Source organism: Diceros bicornis, chromosome 22 (assembly GCF_020826845.1).
Source record: "Diceros bicornis minor isolate mBicDic1 chromosome 22, mDicBic1.mat.cur, whole genome shotgun sequence".
Lineage (NCBI taxonomy): Eukaryota > Metazoa > Chordata > Mammalia > Perissodactyla > Rhinocerotidae > Diceros > Diceros bicornis.
The window spans coordinates 3,303,847-3,322,854 of NC_080761.1; the positions used below are offsets into that span (position 1 = coordinate 3,303,847).

General features: G+C 43.4%; 1 protein-coding gene across 4 annotated transcripts; it reads left to right on the plus strand.

Moving 5' to 3' along the window:
* Positions 1-11,098: 11,098 nt before the first annotated feature.
* LOC131419903 (procathepsin L) lies at positions 11,099-15,919 on the plus strand. Of its 4 annotated transcripts, none has more exons than XM_058565419.1 (8): positions 11,099-11,173; positions 12,317-12,453; positions 12,757-12,879; positions 12,981-13,127; positions 13,233-13,457; positions 13,917-14,082; positions 14,651-14,768; positions 15,505-15,620. In XM_058565419.1, exons 2-8 carry the CDS (start codon positions 12,328-12,330, stop codon positions 15,557-15,559), a joined length of 960 nt encoding a protein of 319 aa, XP_058421402.1. In that variant the 5' UTR covers positions 11,099-11,173; positions 12,317-12,327; the 3' UTR covers positions 15,560-15,620. The 4 variants fall into 4 exon arrangements, with proteins under 4 accessions (XP_058421402.1, XP_058421403.1, XP_058421400.1 ...); XM_058565417.1 differs by having other exon boundaries at positions 11,100-11,173; positions 15,525-15,919; XM_058565418.1 differs by having other exon boundaries at positions 11,118-11,169; positions 15,525-15,919.
* Positions 15,920-19,008: the final 3,089 nt, after the last annotated feature.

The window sequence follows — 19,008 nt, forward strand, 5'->3', positions numbered from 1 at the left end:
AATTTTATTGTTTATAACTGATACATCAAAGCTGACAATAAAAAAGAAAAGATTTTAAAGCATAATTGTGGATATAAAGAAAACTCATAATTCTAGACTTTTTAGCCCTGAGAAGGTCCTTAGAGACCATTTGGTGCAACTCCTTCCTTTTATATTTTATAAGTGAGGAAATGGAGGCCCTGAGAGAGATTACATCACTTATTCAAAATGATACAGCCTGCTGCTGGCTGAACCACATCCCAGCACCCAGTGTTTTTAGTCTTCTCTCTATTCTGCCATCTCCTCAGCACATTTAAACTGTGAGCATATCTTGTCACACAATTCACAAACACCATAAAATACCTTGCAGATATATAGGACTTTTAATTTTTAACACACCCCCATTGTGTTCAACCAGAGAGGCAGAACCAGTAAGAGATATATATTAAGAGATTTATTGCAAGAAGTTAGTTTATGCGGTTGTGGGGCTGGCTAGGCAAATCCAAAATCTGTGGGGCAGGCCATCAGGAAAAACATGCTGGAACTCTTGGACACAACTGAGTCCACAGGTGGGATTTCTTCTTTCTCAGGGAAGCCTCAGCTCTGCTCTTAAAATCTTTCAACTGATTGCATCAGGCCCACCCAGATTATCTAGGATAATCTCGCTTACTTAAAGTCAACTGATAGGGACTTTATCACATCTGTAAAATACCTGTCCAACCCCACCTTGATCAGTGTTTGGTTGAGTAACTGGGGACTATAGCCTACCCAGACTGGCACATAAACTGACCATCACACCTGTGTAGTAGATAAGGATGATATGACCACTTCTATTTTTCTACTAGGGGAGTGGAAACACAGAGGGCTTAAATTATTTGCCTAAGGGCACACAGTCAACTCACATTTTGTTTTTCGATTGTAAAATGATTAGCAATTCTTACTTCACATGGTTGTGGTAAGAAATAAATTAAATTACATGAATTCCAACTGTGTATGTAAAGTCCTTGGCACATTGGGTTCTCAATGTTGTAAAACAGCCATTAGATCACATTTTGCTTATAAATGAGCTGGCTTAAAAGTTATGAGGAAATGCACATTCTCATTCCCTACAGCTGGAAGTACACATTGGAATAACTTTTTTCAGCAAGTAGTTTTATTTCCAGGAATAAGTTTTATATTTGCACACATCGATAAAGATACATCTGTGAAGATATCCATTGCAATATTGTCTGTAAATGAAAAACAAAAAAATCTAAATGCTCATCAATAAGAGAAAAGGAGAGTGTTAAAGGAATTATGATATAGTTGAGCAATGGAAAGCTGTATGTAGTGACAAGGAAAGATGTCCAAGGTATAGTATTGGATCTAAAATAGAAGAGTTTGTAGTATTTGATATCATAAATGATCCTAGACATTTTGCTAATACCTTCGGTGGTGGACAGGGGATGGATTCTGTACCCATTCTGATAAAATGAACATTTTGTGCCCTGAGAAATAAGTTTAAGGTGGTGACAGTGTTTTGGTTAAAATTTCAAAGGCTGCACCCTTCGGCCACCAGCTGTCCTCTCTGACCGGGAAGGTCAGCCGTTGTTTTCTCTGTTAACACAGGGGAACTGCAAAGGTTAACAGTGAGGTCACCACAGGGATTCACCGTGCGGGCAGCCCGAGGGTCCACGGTGCAGTGAGACGACTCTTTGAAGACTGAGACCAGACACTGGGTCACAATCATGTGAGCCCGAGCAGAGCCCGGGGCAGACGACGGGCCCTGTGATTAGGGCAGGAATACCTGAATCAAGGAGGCACTTTTGACCCATGATGAAGGGCACCAAGTAGCCTTGGTTGGAATGTCTTTTATTTAATGTTGTCGGACTTCTCCTTTTCCTGATGAAATCTGGAGAAGAGGAGGCTGCTATGCTTTCTGCCGCTCCCTCTATCTGGGGGCTGGGATAACTACATGGAAACCTCACCACTTGGGGACCCACAAAATGAGAAACTGCCAAGATCATTAGGTCAACGGGGAAGAAAGGAAGTGCAAGTCTGTATATTATCCAAAGGGAATATTTGATTCATGCCTACTGCTCCATCGGATGTAAGCTCTCCCAGCACCGAGGACGTATCAGTGTTTGTTCATCATGATTCCTCAGCACAGGAGCTGACTTAAAAGGGATTCAGTAAGGATTCATTGAATGAATGAATCACAAAACATCATTTCCTGGATCCAGCCATTGTGCTGTCATTATCCCAAGCCCCCTGCCCTTCCCACTCCAACATCTCATACAGTATCCCCAGGAGGAATAGAGTAGAGATCATTTGCAAAGGAAGAAATGGAGCCAACACCCAGTCCTGCAGATCTGGCTAAAGGGCTGGTGGTAAGGGTAAGGCCCAGTCATTCACGTCACGCTGGACTCAGGCCTGGCACTCCAGGCCACTGCTGTGTAAATTAGGTCTAAACTCTTCAAGACCCTTTGTCTCACACCTACCACTTTCCCTCAGATGGAATTGGAAGCATATCTTACAATTCTATCACCCTTCTTAGAGGTTTAAAATACATTCATAGGTCCAAGTGAATCCCTGGAGGGGACAGCTTCCTAGGACAATAAGGTGAAAAAATGGAAGACATCTGGCCAAGGGCCATCTTGAATGGGAAGAGTGCCAGCTCGCATGATTTTATGGTAATTGAGGGCCATTTCCCAGAATCAAGTTAAAAACTTCTCTAATGCCTTACAGTAGGATTCTAGATGTGTAAGAATGATCAAAGCTATAAGCATGGTCAGCATACAATGTCTCAATGGCAACAGTTTTTGCTGCAGTGTTACTGTGCCTCTGGATTGAATGTCATTTCTCAAGGAGATGTCCATTTTCGAAGGAAAACTTCTGTAAATGGCTGCTTATAACAACACTCGTGTTGTCTCATTTAATTTTCAATACAACCTTATGAGGTGATTAGTATTATCCACATTTTATAGTGGATGAAACCAAGGCTTGGAGAGGGTAAGTTATTTGTACAAAGTTTATCCCTACCAAAGATGAGATTGGAGTCATCTACATTCCAAAGACATTGCAATTGGGTAGTAAATTGGGTCAAGATGTACTGAAAATTGTTGCTTTTATTGGTTTGTCATTTTTCCACTGACTTTTAATGCAGACATGGTTGTAACATAGAAGGGTTTTAAAATAGAAGCTTTGGGATATTCTGTAATTTGAGTTATCCAAGTTTAGTATTTCCAGCGAAACATTCTTATTTATCAGCTCGCTCCTCTGCCTCAATCTAAATAATAAACAGGAAGAAGAGAAAGCGTAAGTGATTTTTCATTTCTTCTCCAATCCAAAAGAAAAACCAAAAAGATAAAACAGAAATGAAAGTTCAGGCAAGTCCCCAATTTTCTTCCCTTTCATCAATTGGGCAAAATGATCAAATAATCTGTTTTCAGATGGCAGCTCCCCATTGGGCTTACACACACACCTGTTGGGTGGAATGCCTAGATCTTCAGAGTGCTCAACAGGGGGAAATGCAACAATGTTATACCAAATGACTTTATCATGCTAGTGTTCTTGGAAATCACTAGATTAAATACTTGATTAAGATAAGTCTTATCTCCATGCTCATTTTTACCATTTCTCTCATGCACCGCAAACTATTTCTGTTTCTCCTCAGTGCCCCTCTAGGGTTCTCCTAAGAGAGGAGCAGCAGAAGAGGGTCTCATCTCACTAGGATCAGGCAGGCAATGGTAGCCACTTGGCTTACTATCTCACGAGGCCACCTGCAGGGACCTCCATTGCCCTGCACTGCCCTGGTGGACTCCACCAGAATTCTAGAATCCACTGGGCCCTTGAGGAGGGGGTGGTGAGGACTTAGGGGACCCTTGCTGGCTAGTTTCTTGTCTTGGGAACTCTCTAAAGAATGAGGTAGTTCTAAACTCCCTGTGGCATTTCTAAGCATCTCAAGGACAATGAGGAGAGTCTAGGATTTCTGTGCCCTGGGAGCACGAGAAGTTCCCCAAGTCCCCCTGAGACCCACTGAGCTTTGGGCCAAGTACCAGGGTCCCCAGGGAGTTGTGTCCAAATTGGCAACAATTTCTCTCTTAGCCCAATAATTAGCATTCTGCAATGATATTTACTGCATGTCTATCACACACTGGGGACTCCAACACTATAAAACAAAGTTCTCAAGATGCTTTTGTTGGGGAGACAAGATATGTAACGTAGTTTTGCTTGTCCTGGTGTAACTAAAACGCTTTTCTGATATTATTCAAATTATCATTTAGTTCCATTGCCCTCTTTGAACTTGAAGAAAAAACCCTTTTTTTTACCACTTCCCAAATTTTCTCAAATTCCACTCACTTTCCACAGAATCATGCAGTCATCACTGGACACTATCACTGAGCATTGCATGTCAATAACTTTCTACACTGAGCCTGTGGAAATTTAGAAACTGGGAAAGTAGTGTGAGGGTAGGGTGCTATGCAGAGGGGTGGGTGGATTTAGAAGACACACATGCCAGATGCACAGTGTAGACACTAATGAGCCTTGGAATGACCACCTAGTGTGATCTTTGCTCCCGGGATGGGAAATATGGGATGATGTGCAAGGAAACACTCAGGCAGGACAACTAAGCCTTACTAATTCAAATCTCGGTGGGGCTACAAGATTTGGGGGACCTATGCATTCTGCCATCCACCTGACTTCTCCTCCCAGAGTAGGGGGACACCGTCTGGGCACAGGGTGTGTTAATAATAAAATGCATTTAACAGAAGTAGTTGTTGCTTCCTTGGGTCAGAACTGTGTGTTCTACACTGAACTCTTAACGTGTTTTCTCGTCTGGCAGTGTTAGCAGTGATCTCGAAGGAAGACCAGACTCCTTATTCAGAGGGTGGTTAGCTCTCAGAATTAGAAGCCGGTTCCTCAGTGGATCCTGTGGATTTGAGGATAAAGTTGAGATGTGCTTGAGAGCACAGCTACAGATCTGCTTTGAGGACAATGAAACCAAGATACGGAGGCAGCAACTACTAGGGGTTGGGGGGGGGGGACACATAGGACATAAGAAAAGACAAACATAAACCACCACAGTGGAGTCAGCAACTCAGCAAAAGTCCAAAGTTTATGTTGAGAAGATTTCCTTAGTTTTGGTTTTTGAGGGGATCATATAGGGAATCAGGGATGCTTGATCATATGGTTCTATTTCCTTTTTGTGGTCTCAAGTTGTTTTTTTTTTTTTTTTTGTGAGGAAGATCAGCCCTGAGCTAATATCTGCCATTCCTCCTCTTTTTGCTGAGGAAGACTGGCTGTGGGCTAACATCCATGCCCACCTTCCTCCACTTTATATGGGACGCCGCCACAGCATGGCTTGACAAGCGGTGCGTCGGTGCACGCCCAGGATCTGAACCGGCGAACCCCGGGCCACCGCAGCGGAGCACGCACACGTAACTGCTTGCACCACTGGGCAGGCCCCTCAAGTTTTTAAAAGAATGTTTTATGTATGTCTTTAGAATTGGTGAGTGAATGAATGAACCTCATTTTATTGATACCTGAGATTGTCATTGGAGCTAAGCTTACAAATCTGACGTTTAATTATCACAGGCAAGGTGCACAGCTTTTGTCTCTGAGAAATGATCAAGCAAAGAAACACCCCGAGGCACAGGACAAAACGCCCTCCTGGAAGCTGGCGGGGTGGGGAGATGCAGAGGCCCAGCCCAGTGTGGGCAGCATGCCTTCTGTGTGGCTCACCTGTCTTTTCCTCCTCTCAGCATGACACCAGGAAGCCGGCGTCAGCGATGAAGTCGAGAGCCTGGCCCCGGGGAGCTTTGGTGTTTTATCCCACGATGGACTCCGTGCTCACATTTCACTTCTCCCGGTGCCCTCTGGCACCTGGAGTCCAGTTTGCCAAGTAAGTGATGGGGGCTGGGGGTGAGGGACGAGGGCAAAGTCCCCAAAGCTCAGCTTCCTTTTCTAAGCCCTGCTGGCCTAAAGCACATTTAAGTTATTTCTTCACTTGAGAGAGGAACCTGGCACCACCGTTGATTTGGTATACACCACTGCTGTGACCATCCTCATCTGTAAATGGGGCACATAACAGCACCCATCTTCTAGGGTGGTGGTTCTCAAAGTGAGGTTCCCCCAACCAGTAGCATCAGCATTGCTTCGGAACTGGTTAGAAAAGCAAATTCAGGAACCGCATCCCAGACTCACTGGGGGAAACGTGGGAGATGGAGGTCAGCAGTCTGTTTTCACAACCCCTCTGGTGACTCTGACGCACACTCAAGTTTGAGAACCACTGTCATAGGGTTGTTGTGAAGAGTAAATGAAGGAGTGTATATGACATGCTCAGAACAGTGCCTGGCACCTAAGTGTTATTGACCTATTACCACCATCAGCAGCAGTAGCAGCATTGCAGGAACCCTTTCCAATAGTGCTTTAAATTCCAGGAGTACTGCGTACTCACAGATGGAGATGCCCTTTCTGTGGAACACCCCCCATCCTACCCCCACCCCTAGCATGTATATATGCAAGCTGACTCTCTCAACTGAACAAAGGTCTTCTCTTCTTGACCGCTTACTATAATGATATGAGGTGTCAAAGAAAAAAAATTTGAGAACCTACATTAGTAAGGAAAGACTAGTAATGGGGATGATTGCAATAGGGAGATGTTCAAAGCCTAAACTGGAAATTTCTCAGGGAAGGGGTGAGTGAGCAATGCCTTTATACGCGGAGACCATGGACTAGGTGGCTGTGGAAAGAGGAAGGGGGTAATAAAAACTGCTGTGTGGAGTCTTGAAAGTTACAAAGCTGTGTCAAACTGCGCTAAGGAGAGTGGAGGCACTCAAGCAAAAGTTACAGAATGGGAAGTTCACATCGAGTTTAGGGCCTAGCTGTCCTAGTCATGCCAGCCTAAAGATGTCTTAAACACAAAGTTTTAATCAGCCTTGTCAAGAAACTGATTTTTACTTATGCCATCTGTAGTAGGCTAAATAAGGGCCCCCAAAGATATCAGGTTTTAATTCTTGGAACCTGTAAATGTTACCTTTTTTGGCAAAGATTTTGCAAATGTGATTAAATTAAGGATTTTGAGATGGAGAGATTACTTTGGGTTATCTGGGTAGGCCCTAAATGCAGTCACAAGTGTTTTTATAAGAGTGAAGTGAAGGGAAATTTGCCAGACAGAAGAGAAGAAGGCAATGTGACCACAGAGGGTGGGTGGGTGATGTGGCCGCAAGTCAAGGAGTGGCTGGAGCCACAAGAAGTTGGAAGAGATGAGGAACAGGTTCTCCCCCAGAGCCTCTGGAGGGAGTGCAACCCTATCAACACCTGGTTTTCAGCCAAGTGATGCTGATTTTGGACTTCTGGCCTCCATAACCGTGAGAGAATAAATTCCTGTTGTTTTAAGCCACTAAATTTGTGCGAGTTTGTTACAGCAGCCATAGGAACTAATACACCTTGTTTCATGAAAAGTCTGTTTTCAGATTTGAGGAAGAGATCCTCTGGCATCCAAAGGAGAGTTTGTGGATTATAGTCTTAGGGGTGGGGAAAAATCCCACAATGTCAGCTCCTGTGTTACCTACTGCACTCATTTAAATATATTGGTCACGGCTGTGCTCATATGGTGTAAAATCAAAATTACTGTAGTTAACCTCAGTTTAAAATGGAAAGGCTGAGCTTCAGAAAAGCTGTTAGTAAAGTTACATGCAGAATGTGTCTAAGTAAATGCACAAACTACACCAGGAGAGGACAACGAACACAAAGTAAGAGTTTAATTAATGCTTGTTGATTGATTTACTTACTTAACAAATTGGCTGTTTAACCCCATAAGAAAAGCAAGGTTACAGTAGCTCAGAAAAATAAGTTATTTCAGAAGTGGCTTCCCATGAACATCTAATCATAAACAGGCTCTACTCCATAAAATTATAAATAGTAATAAACTACTTTACAAATAGACACTTTTCTGGATAATGTTTGTTTTTTGTTTTTTATTTATGTATTTTTTTCGTGAGGAAGATCAGCCCTGAACTAACATCTGTTGCCAATCCTCCTCTTTTTGCTGAGGAAGATTGGCCCTGGGCTAACATCTGTGCCCATCTTCCTCTACTTTATATGTGGGATGCTGTCACAGCATGGCTTGACAAGCGGGGCGTAGCTCCAAGCCCAGGATCCAAACCTGCAAATCGCAGACCACCACAGTGGAGCACGCAAACTTAACCACTACGCCACTGGGCTGGCCCCCTGGATAATGTTTTTTAAGAGTAATTTTTGGCTCAGTGAATTTCAACAAATTGGAGGGCGACGTTATATTGGGGAGAAGTGTTCAGTGGTCTCGGGGTCTTGAATATCACACTAGATTTGTTCATTCCCCTATGGTTTAAAACTCCCAGAGATGGGGCAAAGAATTATATCCTGTTTTACTAATGAGCAAAAGAAATCTATAGAGATGAACACAAGAATATACTTTCACAGATACTGCATTTTAAATAGGAATTAGGAAGTTCTGCCAACTGCATTTTATCAGAGGCAGAGCTAAGGCTTGGTTGCTTGACTAAAATGTGACTGTTTTAATAATTAGCACTCATCAAAGTTATTTTGCAAAGAAATGGGAATAGAAGAAGAAGAAAAGAAACACAACGGTTAGTAATAACATTTCTGTAATGCATTATTTAACAGATTATGTATAAATAGATCTCATGAGTTGAAGCAATATCTTCCACTCTCTTGCTTAAACGGCTTTCTCCTACATTTCTCCTGAATTTAGGTATTTCTTGATTTAATTTTAGATTCAGGACACATTTGGTATAAAAAGAGTCCATGCTTTCTCCAGTGCATTTGCGTCACATTCCAAGAAGGGGACACCATGCTTTGGAGCAGCACCTGCCACACAGCCTCCTGTCGGGCTGTTGCTCCAGGCGCAGACCTTAATGCAGTAGCAGGTTTTTCCACCCTGTGCAACCTTATGGAGCTGTGACTCGAGGGCCACTGTAAAATCCACACGTTAGAATAACGAAGCTTTCTTGTGATAGACTGAGTAAACAAATGGACAATGGCTGGACTTTACATGACAACAGAACTCTGACCAACAAAAGAAACCTCTGCAGCAACCACCTCAGAACAGTCAGGACTTGCTGAATGCCTCCCAACTTCTTATTTTTGCCTCCACTTCCAACCTAGGGCAAACCAGCAAAATCCAAATATTCTCCCCAAACCAGTCACATAGGATGTTCCATTTCTACTTATTCCTCCTCCAGCTTCCCCACGACAACAGCCTCTCATCAGGGCTTATGGCAGTTTACCTATTTTTTCATTATAAACGTTTCCTCACCCTGTCTTTGAATTGTCTCCCTTGTCAGAGCAAGTTGTTTTCATTTGGGTGGTCTTCATTTGTCTCCACGTGTGAATGATGCTTGTGTTGACCGCCATGATTTAACTTTTATTAAAAAAAAGAAAAAAAACAAAACTCCAGCCATGTGCAATACAATATACTTTTGTAACCACCTGAGAACTTCTGGCCCCTAGTTGTGTTTGAGATGAAAGGGACTCTACTTCCAAAGACATAAAACGAAATTTTTAATAGATTGATTTTTAAAAATATTTGTTGAGGCCAGCACTGTGGCACAGTGGTTCAGTTCTGCAAGCTCCGCTTTGATGGCTAGGGTAGCTGGGGCACGAACCTACACCACTCATCAGCTATGCTGTGGCAACAACCCACATACAAAATAGAGAAAAATGGCACAGATGTTAGCTTAGGGCAAATCTTCCTCAGCAAAAAAAAAAAAAAATTGTCTGATTGTGCTTCTGTGAAGGTTATCAATTGAATTTTAACTAAGAGTTTATAAATCGACATGCACTATGACTCCATTTTTGTAAATAAAAAATATATATAAAGATATGCTTAGAAAAGAGTTATAAGGGAGGGGACAAGGGGTGTTTATTTTCTAAAATATATTTTCTACAATGAATGTTTCTTATATAATTAAAAAAAGAAACTTTAGAAAAGTTTCTGAATTAATTTCCTTAAATCTTTAGCTATATATTTTTTTCTCCATCTAAAACATTTCTTCAAATTGCATAACCTAAACCCAAAAAATGATATTAAAACTTTTTTTTTTTTTGCTGAGGAAGATTAGCCCTGAGCTAACATGTGTGCCAATCTTCCTCTATTTTTATGTGGGTCTCCACAACAGCATGGCTGAGGAGTGGTGTAGGTTCAGGCTGGCCATCCCAACCACGAACCCAACCGCCAAAGTGGAGCGCCCAGAACTTAACCACTATGCCACGGTGCCAGGCCCCTTAAAGTACATTCCTTATATCTTAAGAGGAGCAGTTTAGATGCTGAGGAAGACATAATCCACAATGCAGAGAGTGGGGAAGTAAAAGCAGTTTCCGTCTTTCTCAACCAATTTTCTCCTTTTTATTAAGCCAAATTTTTCTGTAAGTAACCCGTTTTGTTGCGTTGAGGAAGGCTTGAGAGGGAGGAGGAATCCCCCACTGGGAAGACAGGAAAGGAGCGTTACACATGCCACGCCTTCTCTGGAGACCCCTCCCCACCTTCCATCCTCTTTCCCTCCTCGCATTTGGGCCTCGACCATCGCGTCTCCTGTTTGGGGTATGCCATTCCACTCCAGATTCTTCCACCCACAAACCGGGAGATAAGGCGTCTGCCCGCGGGCTCTGCATGCTTCCACCTCGCCCCACCCCCCTGCAGTGGATTAAACAGGAATCACTAAACTAGATTATACTGTTTTCGGCCCTCCAGCAGTTTTGAACCAAAAACTCCAGGACTAAAGGACGCTGCGCTACGCTAGAAATCCACTTAACGCTCCCTGTAAGCTTCTTTTCTAGAACCAGACAGCAAGCGCAAGAATTCGGGGTAATTAGTTGATCCGAGCCCCCAGGGAGGCGCCCAACCCCTGCTCAGCGCTGTCCAGGGCCCCCAGTGCGCCTCGCGGGTCCACTGAGGCCGGCGCCACCTGCCCGCGGACAAATTGGGACCCAGGCTCATCACGCGCCACAAGTCTCACGCCCGGAGGCCCCGCCCACAGGCCGGCTCAGCCAATCGCGGCGCGGGCAGGCCGTGGGGGCGGGGCCGGGCGGGCCGAATCCCGGGGTCTTAAAGGCTGAGTCAGGCGTGACTGGGCCAGGATCTCCGGCTTGGCTGGTTTGGGAAAGAGGTGATTTCCTGCGAAGTGCGCCTGCGCAGCTGTGACCGCCGTAGGTGAGACCCGCGTTCGGAGGCCGGGGCGCGTCGGGGACGGGGCCTGGATGGGGGGACCCGTCCAGGGACACGGGACAGCGGGCGGGCGTGACGCCCGGGAACGATAACTTCTTCCCGCCTGGAGCTGGTGAGGCTGAGTCGGCGCTGCCTCGAGCCCGGCCAGCCTTGGGGGGGGGGGGGTTGGGGGAGGGCGGCTTGGGGAACCCAGGGCGGCGCTGAGACCTCCCGACTGGGCTTTGCTGGAGCCTCTCAGCCTCAGGGCGGCAGCGGCCACAGGTCCGGCAGCCCGGCCTCCACCGGACAGGGCCTGGCCAGACTGACACGGCAGCCCGACCCTGCACGCCGGGCTGCGGGCCAGCCACTCCCTGCGCCGCCGTCCACGTCCCCTGGAGCGGGGCGGCGCTCCCCCCGCCCGGTACACCTCCGGCCCGGCGCCGCCTGGTGCGCTGAGCCCCAGGAGTGCCTGGCCCTGTCCCGGCGCCGAAACGGGGGGCTCTGGGCTCCGTGGTGCCACGTCTCCGCGTCCCCGTTTTGGGGAGGGAGTGGGGGTGTCGACTGCACAGGCCAAGTGTGGGGACGGTGGAGCGCGGGGGGGCACTTCTACCCTCTTTCTACTGGGAGGGCCTCTCAGAAAGGTTTCAGTTCAAGAGGCGGGGTTCGAAGGCGTATCTCATCCCCTGCTGTACAGTAGTCAAGAAGGAGGTGTGAGGTGGCCACTATCTGCTGGGGATCCCTGTCCCTGCTTGGGATCAGATGTCCTCATTAGTGGGGTTTTCCTGGGTCACCTCGGTACCTTCTGTAAACACCTGGACCAACCATTTCCTAGCTTCCTAGTTGTAGCCTTAGTATTCTGACCCACAAGGGACGTTCACACCCTTCTCAAACCCTAAATTATAGCATATCGCAGGATCAATTCCTAGAACACTCCTCTAGCTGCTTTTCATTTCAGTGGCTGAATCAAATACCTCCACTTGACCTGTTTTTCTCCACCCACATTCTCAGCTTTCCTCCACATTCTTGTGTAAATACTTGGGATGATAAATGTTTTACTCCAACATAGTGGCTATAACATCTCAGAAGAAAGTAGGATTGCTTTTTAGAAGGATTGGTCTAATCAAATACTCATTTCTTTTCCCTTCGTAGGTTTTTGAAACATGAATCCTTCACTCTTCCTGGCTGCCCTTTGCTTGGGAATAGCCTCAGCTGCTCCAAAACATGATCACATTTTAGATGCACAATGGAGCCAGTGGAAGGCAACGCATAGAAGACTATATGGCGTGGTTGGTAACATCTGAAACTGTCCAGAGGGACCTCACAGAGAATGGTCCATACTGCTGGGAGTTTATAGCAGAGAGTAACTTCTTGAGGCTGGCTCTTACCAAGGCAATAACTTCATGGCACCCATTACTGAGCACAGTATGGGCATGCATCATCCGTGTTGTGAGGGTGCTGGAGAACAGCTACCAGAAATATAAAGCCATCCCTGGCCATGGTTTCTCTTCCTCTCTGTCTGCAAATCCACTTGGTGAGGATGGGTTGGGTTTTAAGTAGAAATAAAGATGTTCAGTTATATTTGCCTCTAGAATGAAGAAGGGTGGAGGAGAGCAGTGTGGGAGAAGAATATGAAAATGATTGAACTGCACAATTGGGAATACAGCCAAGGGAAACATGGCTTCACGATGGCAATGAATGCCTTTGGTGACATGGTGAGTGTGGCCTTGGTTGCTGAACTTCTTGTGCTTCCTCTCCTCGGTATTTTAGCAAAATAATCTCTTACTTTCCAAATTCTGTTTCATTTGCCTTGAAGACCAATGAAGAATTCAGGCAGGTGATGAATGGCTTTCAAAACCAGAAGCACAAGAAGGGGAAAATGTTCCTTGAACCTCTCTTTCTTGAAGTCCCCAAATCTGTGGATTGGAGAGAGAAAGGCTATGTAACTCCTGTGAAGAATCAGGTAAGGACAGTATTCAGATTCACATTTACTTAAGAGTATGTAGGTATATGAGCTGTTGTCAGTCTTTGTATTTGCCTTGTAAACTGACAGCTTTTTTATTTTTAGGGACAGTGTGGTTCTTGTTGGGCTTTTAGTGCAACTGGTGCCCTTGAAGGACAGACGTTCCGGAAGACTGGCAGACTTGTTTCACTGAGTGAGCAGAACCTGGTGGACTGCTCTCGGGCTCAAGGCAATCAGGGCTGCAATGGTGGCCTAATGGATAATGCCTTCCAGTATGTCAAGGACAATGGAGGCCTGGACTCAGAGGAATCCTATCCATATCTTGCAAGGGTAAACGGAGTTCCTTATCTTATTATTCCAGCTCTGCTTTTGAAAGTTGAACATCTTCAGTGATAACAGACACTTTATTCGGCATTCACGTTTTAGATGCAAACTGTCAGAACTGTCATTATATATTATCAGTCTTTGCACAGTTATCTGATGAGACGGTTGACATTATAGCTTCCATGTAACATGGAGAATATATGCACCATTCTGCATATGATGCAAATTTCTCCATAGTGAAAAATTTCTTATGGACAGCTAGGCCTAATGGGTCTCATTGAAGAAACATCTGCTGATTTTTCAATTTCAAACTAACCAATAGCATTTTGCTTCCTGGACTACCTAATAACAAAGTTGACCTGGAAATCATTAAGCTACAAACTGCTGAGTCGTGTGGTCCTAGAACTCATGTTCCCCAGAAATGGATGGTAGTAATCATGTATCTTTCTCGTTTACCTTTCAAAGGAAACAAATACCTGTAATTACAAGCCAGAGTATTCTGCTGCCAACGACACTGGCTTCATGGACATACCTCAGCGGGAGAAGGCCCTTATGAAGGCAGTGGCTACTGTGGGGCCCATCTCTGTTGCTATTGATGCAGGCCATGAGTCCTTCCAATTCTATAAATCAGGTAGATGTTAGTCTTTTCATTATAGAAATTCAGGCAGGCAAAATTACAAAACACCACCATGATTGGCTTTTTCATATAGAGTCCTGCTTTCCAGGTCTAGAACTTGTGTGTGTGCATTTACCATAGTGATGTTTCCATTTGACATTGTACTTGAAGCATTTTCTTAAGATGACAAACTCTTCATAAATATTTTTAAATGGCTGTGTAGTTAGTTCTGTAGATGCAACCTAATTTATGTAAATATTCTCCAGGTTTTGGACCTTTGTTCCAGAAATTTTTTACTATTGTAATTAGAACTGTAAAGAACCCTGTGGCTCAAGTGTGTTTTTGTTTTGTGCTGTTGCCTTAGTTGGCATTCTAAGAGTAGAAGGAATGATGTTAATTAATATTAATTAGTAGATGAGTGCCTAAATTACCTTAGCCTTGATAACTAGACCTTATTATTGGAAATTTTTTTTTTTTTTGGTAGAAAATATCTTGGATTTAGTTGAATTGTTGATTTCCAGTTCTTGAGTTGAGTTTGACTTTTCCTTTTTATCAGCCATTACTATTTCTTTTACTTTTCCAGGCATTTATTATGATCCAGACTGCAGCAGCAAAGACCTGGATCATGGTGTTCTGGTGGTTGGCTATGGCTTTGAAGGAACAGATTCAAATAACAGTAAATTTTGGATTGTTAAGAACAGGTATAAAACTTCAAATGTTACATTTATATTTTAAATTGAAAAGGGAATCCTTGTTTGGAATCAGTATTTGGATTCAGGTCCGAAAAGCTCAATTTTGAAGTCCCAGAAGTCTTTTTCCCACTTAGAGTGAATGCAGAAGTACTGACGTTTGATTATAAGATTCTGTAATAAGCTTGTTGGGGTTATTATAATGTATCTGTAACATGGCATTTCTAAATTCTGAAAATTTTCATAATTCAGAAACACGTCTGGCCCCAAGGGTTTCAGATAAAGGATTTTGCACCCGTAGGGTTGAGGGCTGGTTTCATTTTTCCGTCTCCAGTTTTTCAACAAGGTATAGTGAACGGAAGCATCTGTCTCTGCTGATTCTTTAAGTCTGAAAGATTGTCTAAGACTCCAGTGGCCTTTGTGCATCCTTCCTTTTATCATTTGATGCCGTGCCATTGCATTCTACTCCCCAGCTCTCTTTGCCTTGAGAGTTGTCAGGAGTAGTTTTCACAGCTAAAGTTCTTTAATTGAGATGAAGTGTTAGATAGCCTGTGGAGATAGACTGCTACGTTGGAATCCCAGTTTCACCTGAATTTCCTATCTTATAAAAGTTAAGAACCCACAGAAAATAGTATACTTTTATGTAACAGCACTTAGAATGGTGCCTGATACATGGTGAGCACTATTTTAAGTATTGACTATTATTATTAATGAAACTAACATGTACTTGACTCTTTGTATAAAACAGACAACATACTCTTCTTTCAGTTGGGGTCCAGAATGGGGCTGGAATGGCTATGTAAAAATGGCCAAAGACCAGAACAACCACTGTGGAATTGCCACCGCAGCCAGCTATCCCACTGTGTGAGCTGATGGACAGTGATGGAGAGGACTTGAGGACAGCATATTTGGAGGAATTTTATCTTAAAACTGAACAAACCCTTATTGCATAAGATAAGACACTTGAATCATTGAGGATCCAAGTTGTGATTTGAATTCTGTGACATTTTTATAAGGGTAAAATGTTACCACTACTTTAATTACTGTTATAAATAGCTTTATGATGTTGAAGACTCATTGCTTAATTCTAAGACTTTTGAATTTTCATTTTTTAAAAGGATATATGAAATTACCTTTTAAAATAAATTTTAATTCAATATGTAGAGGTGGAACTTTTTTCTGTTTTTAATGCATTAAATTTTTGTGTAGTTGCGAAATATAATTGGGCTATAAAGACGTAACTGAATGTGCCCATGGTGCATTAGGAGAAAGACATTGGGTGGCCTTCTGGACCTTTAATTATAAATATGCAGATTTTATGTCAGCTGCCCATTGGCTGTGTTGACCTAACTCTTGACTCTAGCAAAATGTGACAAACAATCTGGAAGGACAAAGTTGAATTGTTTTAATAAAGAAAATCAGTTCGTTTTGTAGACAAGAGAATAGACATACAGATTCTGAAGTTTTAGATACTAGAAAAGGAGATCCTCTTCCTTTGACTCAAGGTGGTTATAACCTAGTAAGGTTAGATGATGAAAGTCTCAGAGCCAGTTACTGAAGCATCTCCCTGAATTACTGGTGAAGACCATGTGACTAATTTGCAATTGAGTAAGGACCAGATACAAGTGGATGGCCAAGGCTGTTCTGTCTTTGTTCTGCCAAGCCTCTGATGGCATTCCATGTAACTCTTCTAGGAAAAACCTCATTTGTTACCTAGTGTTAACAAAAGTAAATTTAATGGTTTTGATTAACAAATCTCTGATGCTTGGTAATAACTGGACAAATGTGTTCAAGATCCAGAAGAGATGAGGCTGGGCTACGAAAATAGTCCTCTGGCTTTGGAAGATGGGTGAGAGGTCCCTAGGCCAAACTTGGGCTTAGCTTACCTAATCTCTGAATTAAAAATAAACTAGGAAGGAAACAAAACAGCCTAAGCATGTGGTTAGACAGGTAGTAAATACAAATAAAACAATACATTTGTATATTTAAAAGACGGGAAAGGAGTGTGCCAAACTTCTGGCTGAATTATGGATGATTATTTTCTTTAACCTGTTCTGCAGAAAACGTGTATTTTTATTAGCAGGAAAAAAATAGTAAAAATATACCTATGTTCTGCAGGCTAAAGAAGCATGTGTGCATGTGTTTAAAAATCTCATGTTCCCAATCAAATGAGAAAATGCAGGGAATAAGCTGGTGAAGTAGTTAATCTAGCCGTAATCCATTGTGAAGGGAATGAGAGATGGAGGACAACTGGAACCTTCTATCCCACACTCAGTCTGAGTTTTCTCTGAGAAAGGGTTCCTTCGTCTTGCTTTGCAGCAGCCGGCTAACTCTGAGTGCTGTCCACCGACTCCTGAGACAGCGTGGGGCTCAACAGGAAACGTCTAGGTGCTAAACTGAACAGAAGTATGATGGGTTTTTATTTAAATAATACAGCTTCAGGTCTCAAAGCAGAAGACCCCTTGGATGTTTATGATATTTGACTTTTTATAACTTTCAAAGACCCCTATATTTTAGACTTGTGAAAAGTTCCAAACCACATCTATCAACTAAAAGCATTTTTGAAAAGAGCCAGTAGACTTGAAATACAGCTGGAAACAAAAAATTTGATCACCACAAAGATCAAATCTGAAGTACAAATTTACTACCAGTATTTCCTATAGTCCAGACATCTAAACAGTTCCTTTTCCTAGGTAAATTGCAAAGAAAGTAAGGAAAGATGAGAGAGATAATCCTGCAAATTATGAGAGAGGAGTTTGTTTATGTGTGTGTGTAGCTATAACACTAGCCAGCCCTGGTGGTCTAGTAGTTAACCGTTTGGTGCTCTCACTGCCGCAGGCTGGGTTTGTTTCCCAGTCGGGGACCCACACCACCCATCTGTGGGTTGTCATACTGTGGTGGTTGGGTGTTGCTGTGATGCTGAAAGCTCTGCCACCAGTATTTTAAATACCAGCGAGGTCACCCATGGTGGACAGGTTTCAGTGGAGCTTCCAGACTAAGATAAGAAGGACCTGGCCACCCGCTTCTGAAAAAGTTGACCATCAAAACCCTGTGAATAGCAGCAGAGCATTGTCTGATAATAGTGCTGGAAGGTGAGGATGGTGCAAAAAGACCAGGCAGGGTTCCACTCTGCTGTACCCAAGGTCTCTAGAAGTCAGAATCAACTCGGTGTCACTAACAATAAGCTATAACACTTGGGCATCTTATTAGGGGAAGGAAAGGGCTTGGAGTGATTTGGAAACCTCCATTCATAGCACATATTTCAATCACCATCTCCAAGGTATATATACAAAATCTTAAGCAAGTATAGCCTTATCTATTTCTATGTTTTGCTGTAAAATTTGAAATTGACTGTGTTTCGTGAACTTAGTTACCTTTTGACTGATATAAAAGTCTAAAAAGCAAAGAAAAACTTCTGGGATTTTAAAAAGCAAATATTTGTGGTATATATAATCACTTCACTTTAAACACTGAATTTCCCAAATGTTCATGATCATCTCTGTTTTTCAATAAGAAACTATTACCAAGAGCTGTTCCGTGGTCTCTTTCCTCAGTACTACATTTTAAAACTTTTGAAGTTCATATATTTACTCATTCAAGTATTAACTGGGCACTTCTATGTGACAGCACTGTGTGGGCTCTGGGGACACAATAGTGAAGAAAATAGTCACAGTCCCTCCCTTGTGGAGCTTACATTCTCATGTTGCTAAACCCATGCATAGCCCCCATCCCTGTCACCATGGCCAACTTGTTCATGAGCCCTTCAGCAGTGACAGGAGTGGCAGGGGAAAGAAGCTGACTGGTATCCACAGAACAGGTCATCCTAGTCACTTGGGTACTGAAGTCACCTTTTGGTGAGCATTCACCTGGGACACAAATATACTCATGCTTTTTACCCATTCAGAGAGCTCTCCACATGCCTCTTCGCCAGACCTCTTTGTCAACAACTTTCCAATCATTTTCCTTCCAAGTCCCTGACCAGCCAGGCAGACCATGGCCACAGCCCATGAATTAGAATATAATCACACATCAGACCATTTTCCCTTCCAGGCAAAACGAACAACCAGATGCTCCATGTTCTGGTCGTTAGGAGGATTTCTTCGCCACTGTCCTTCAGGGATGTCCCAGAGAGGGGCTGTAGTGCTGCAGCTGCCCACTTCACTTGGTGCCTGCATATGACACAGAACCGTTTGTAAACCAGGAGCAAGTGGTTTCTTCCTCAGTCAACTGATTGTGGAGAAATCGTGAGGCC

What these genes read in the sequence shown, in the direction of transcription:
- LOC131419903 (XM_058565417.1), top strand. Translation starts at nt 12,328, where the DNA reads ATGAATCCTTCACTCTTCCTGGCTGCCCTTTGCTTGGGAATAGCCTCA. An exon ending in TGAATGCCTTTGGTGACATG is followed by an intron (nt 12,880 to 12,980) that starts GTGAGTGTGGCC and finishes TTTGCCTTGAAG; the next exon opens with ACCAATGAAGAATTCAGGCA. An exon ending in CTTCCAATTCTATAAATCAG is followed by an intron (nt 14,083 to 14,650) that starts GTAGATGTTAGT and finishes TTACTTTTCCAG; the next exon opens with GCATTTATTATGATCCAGAC.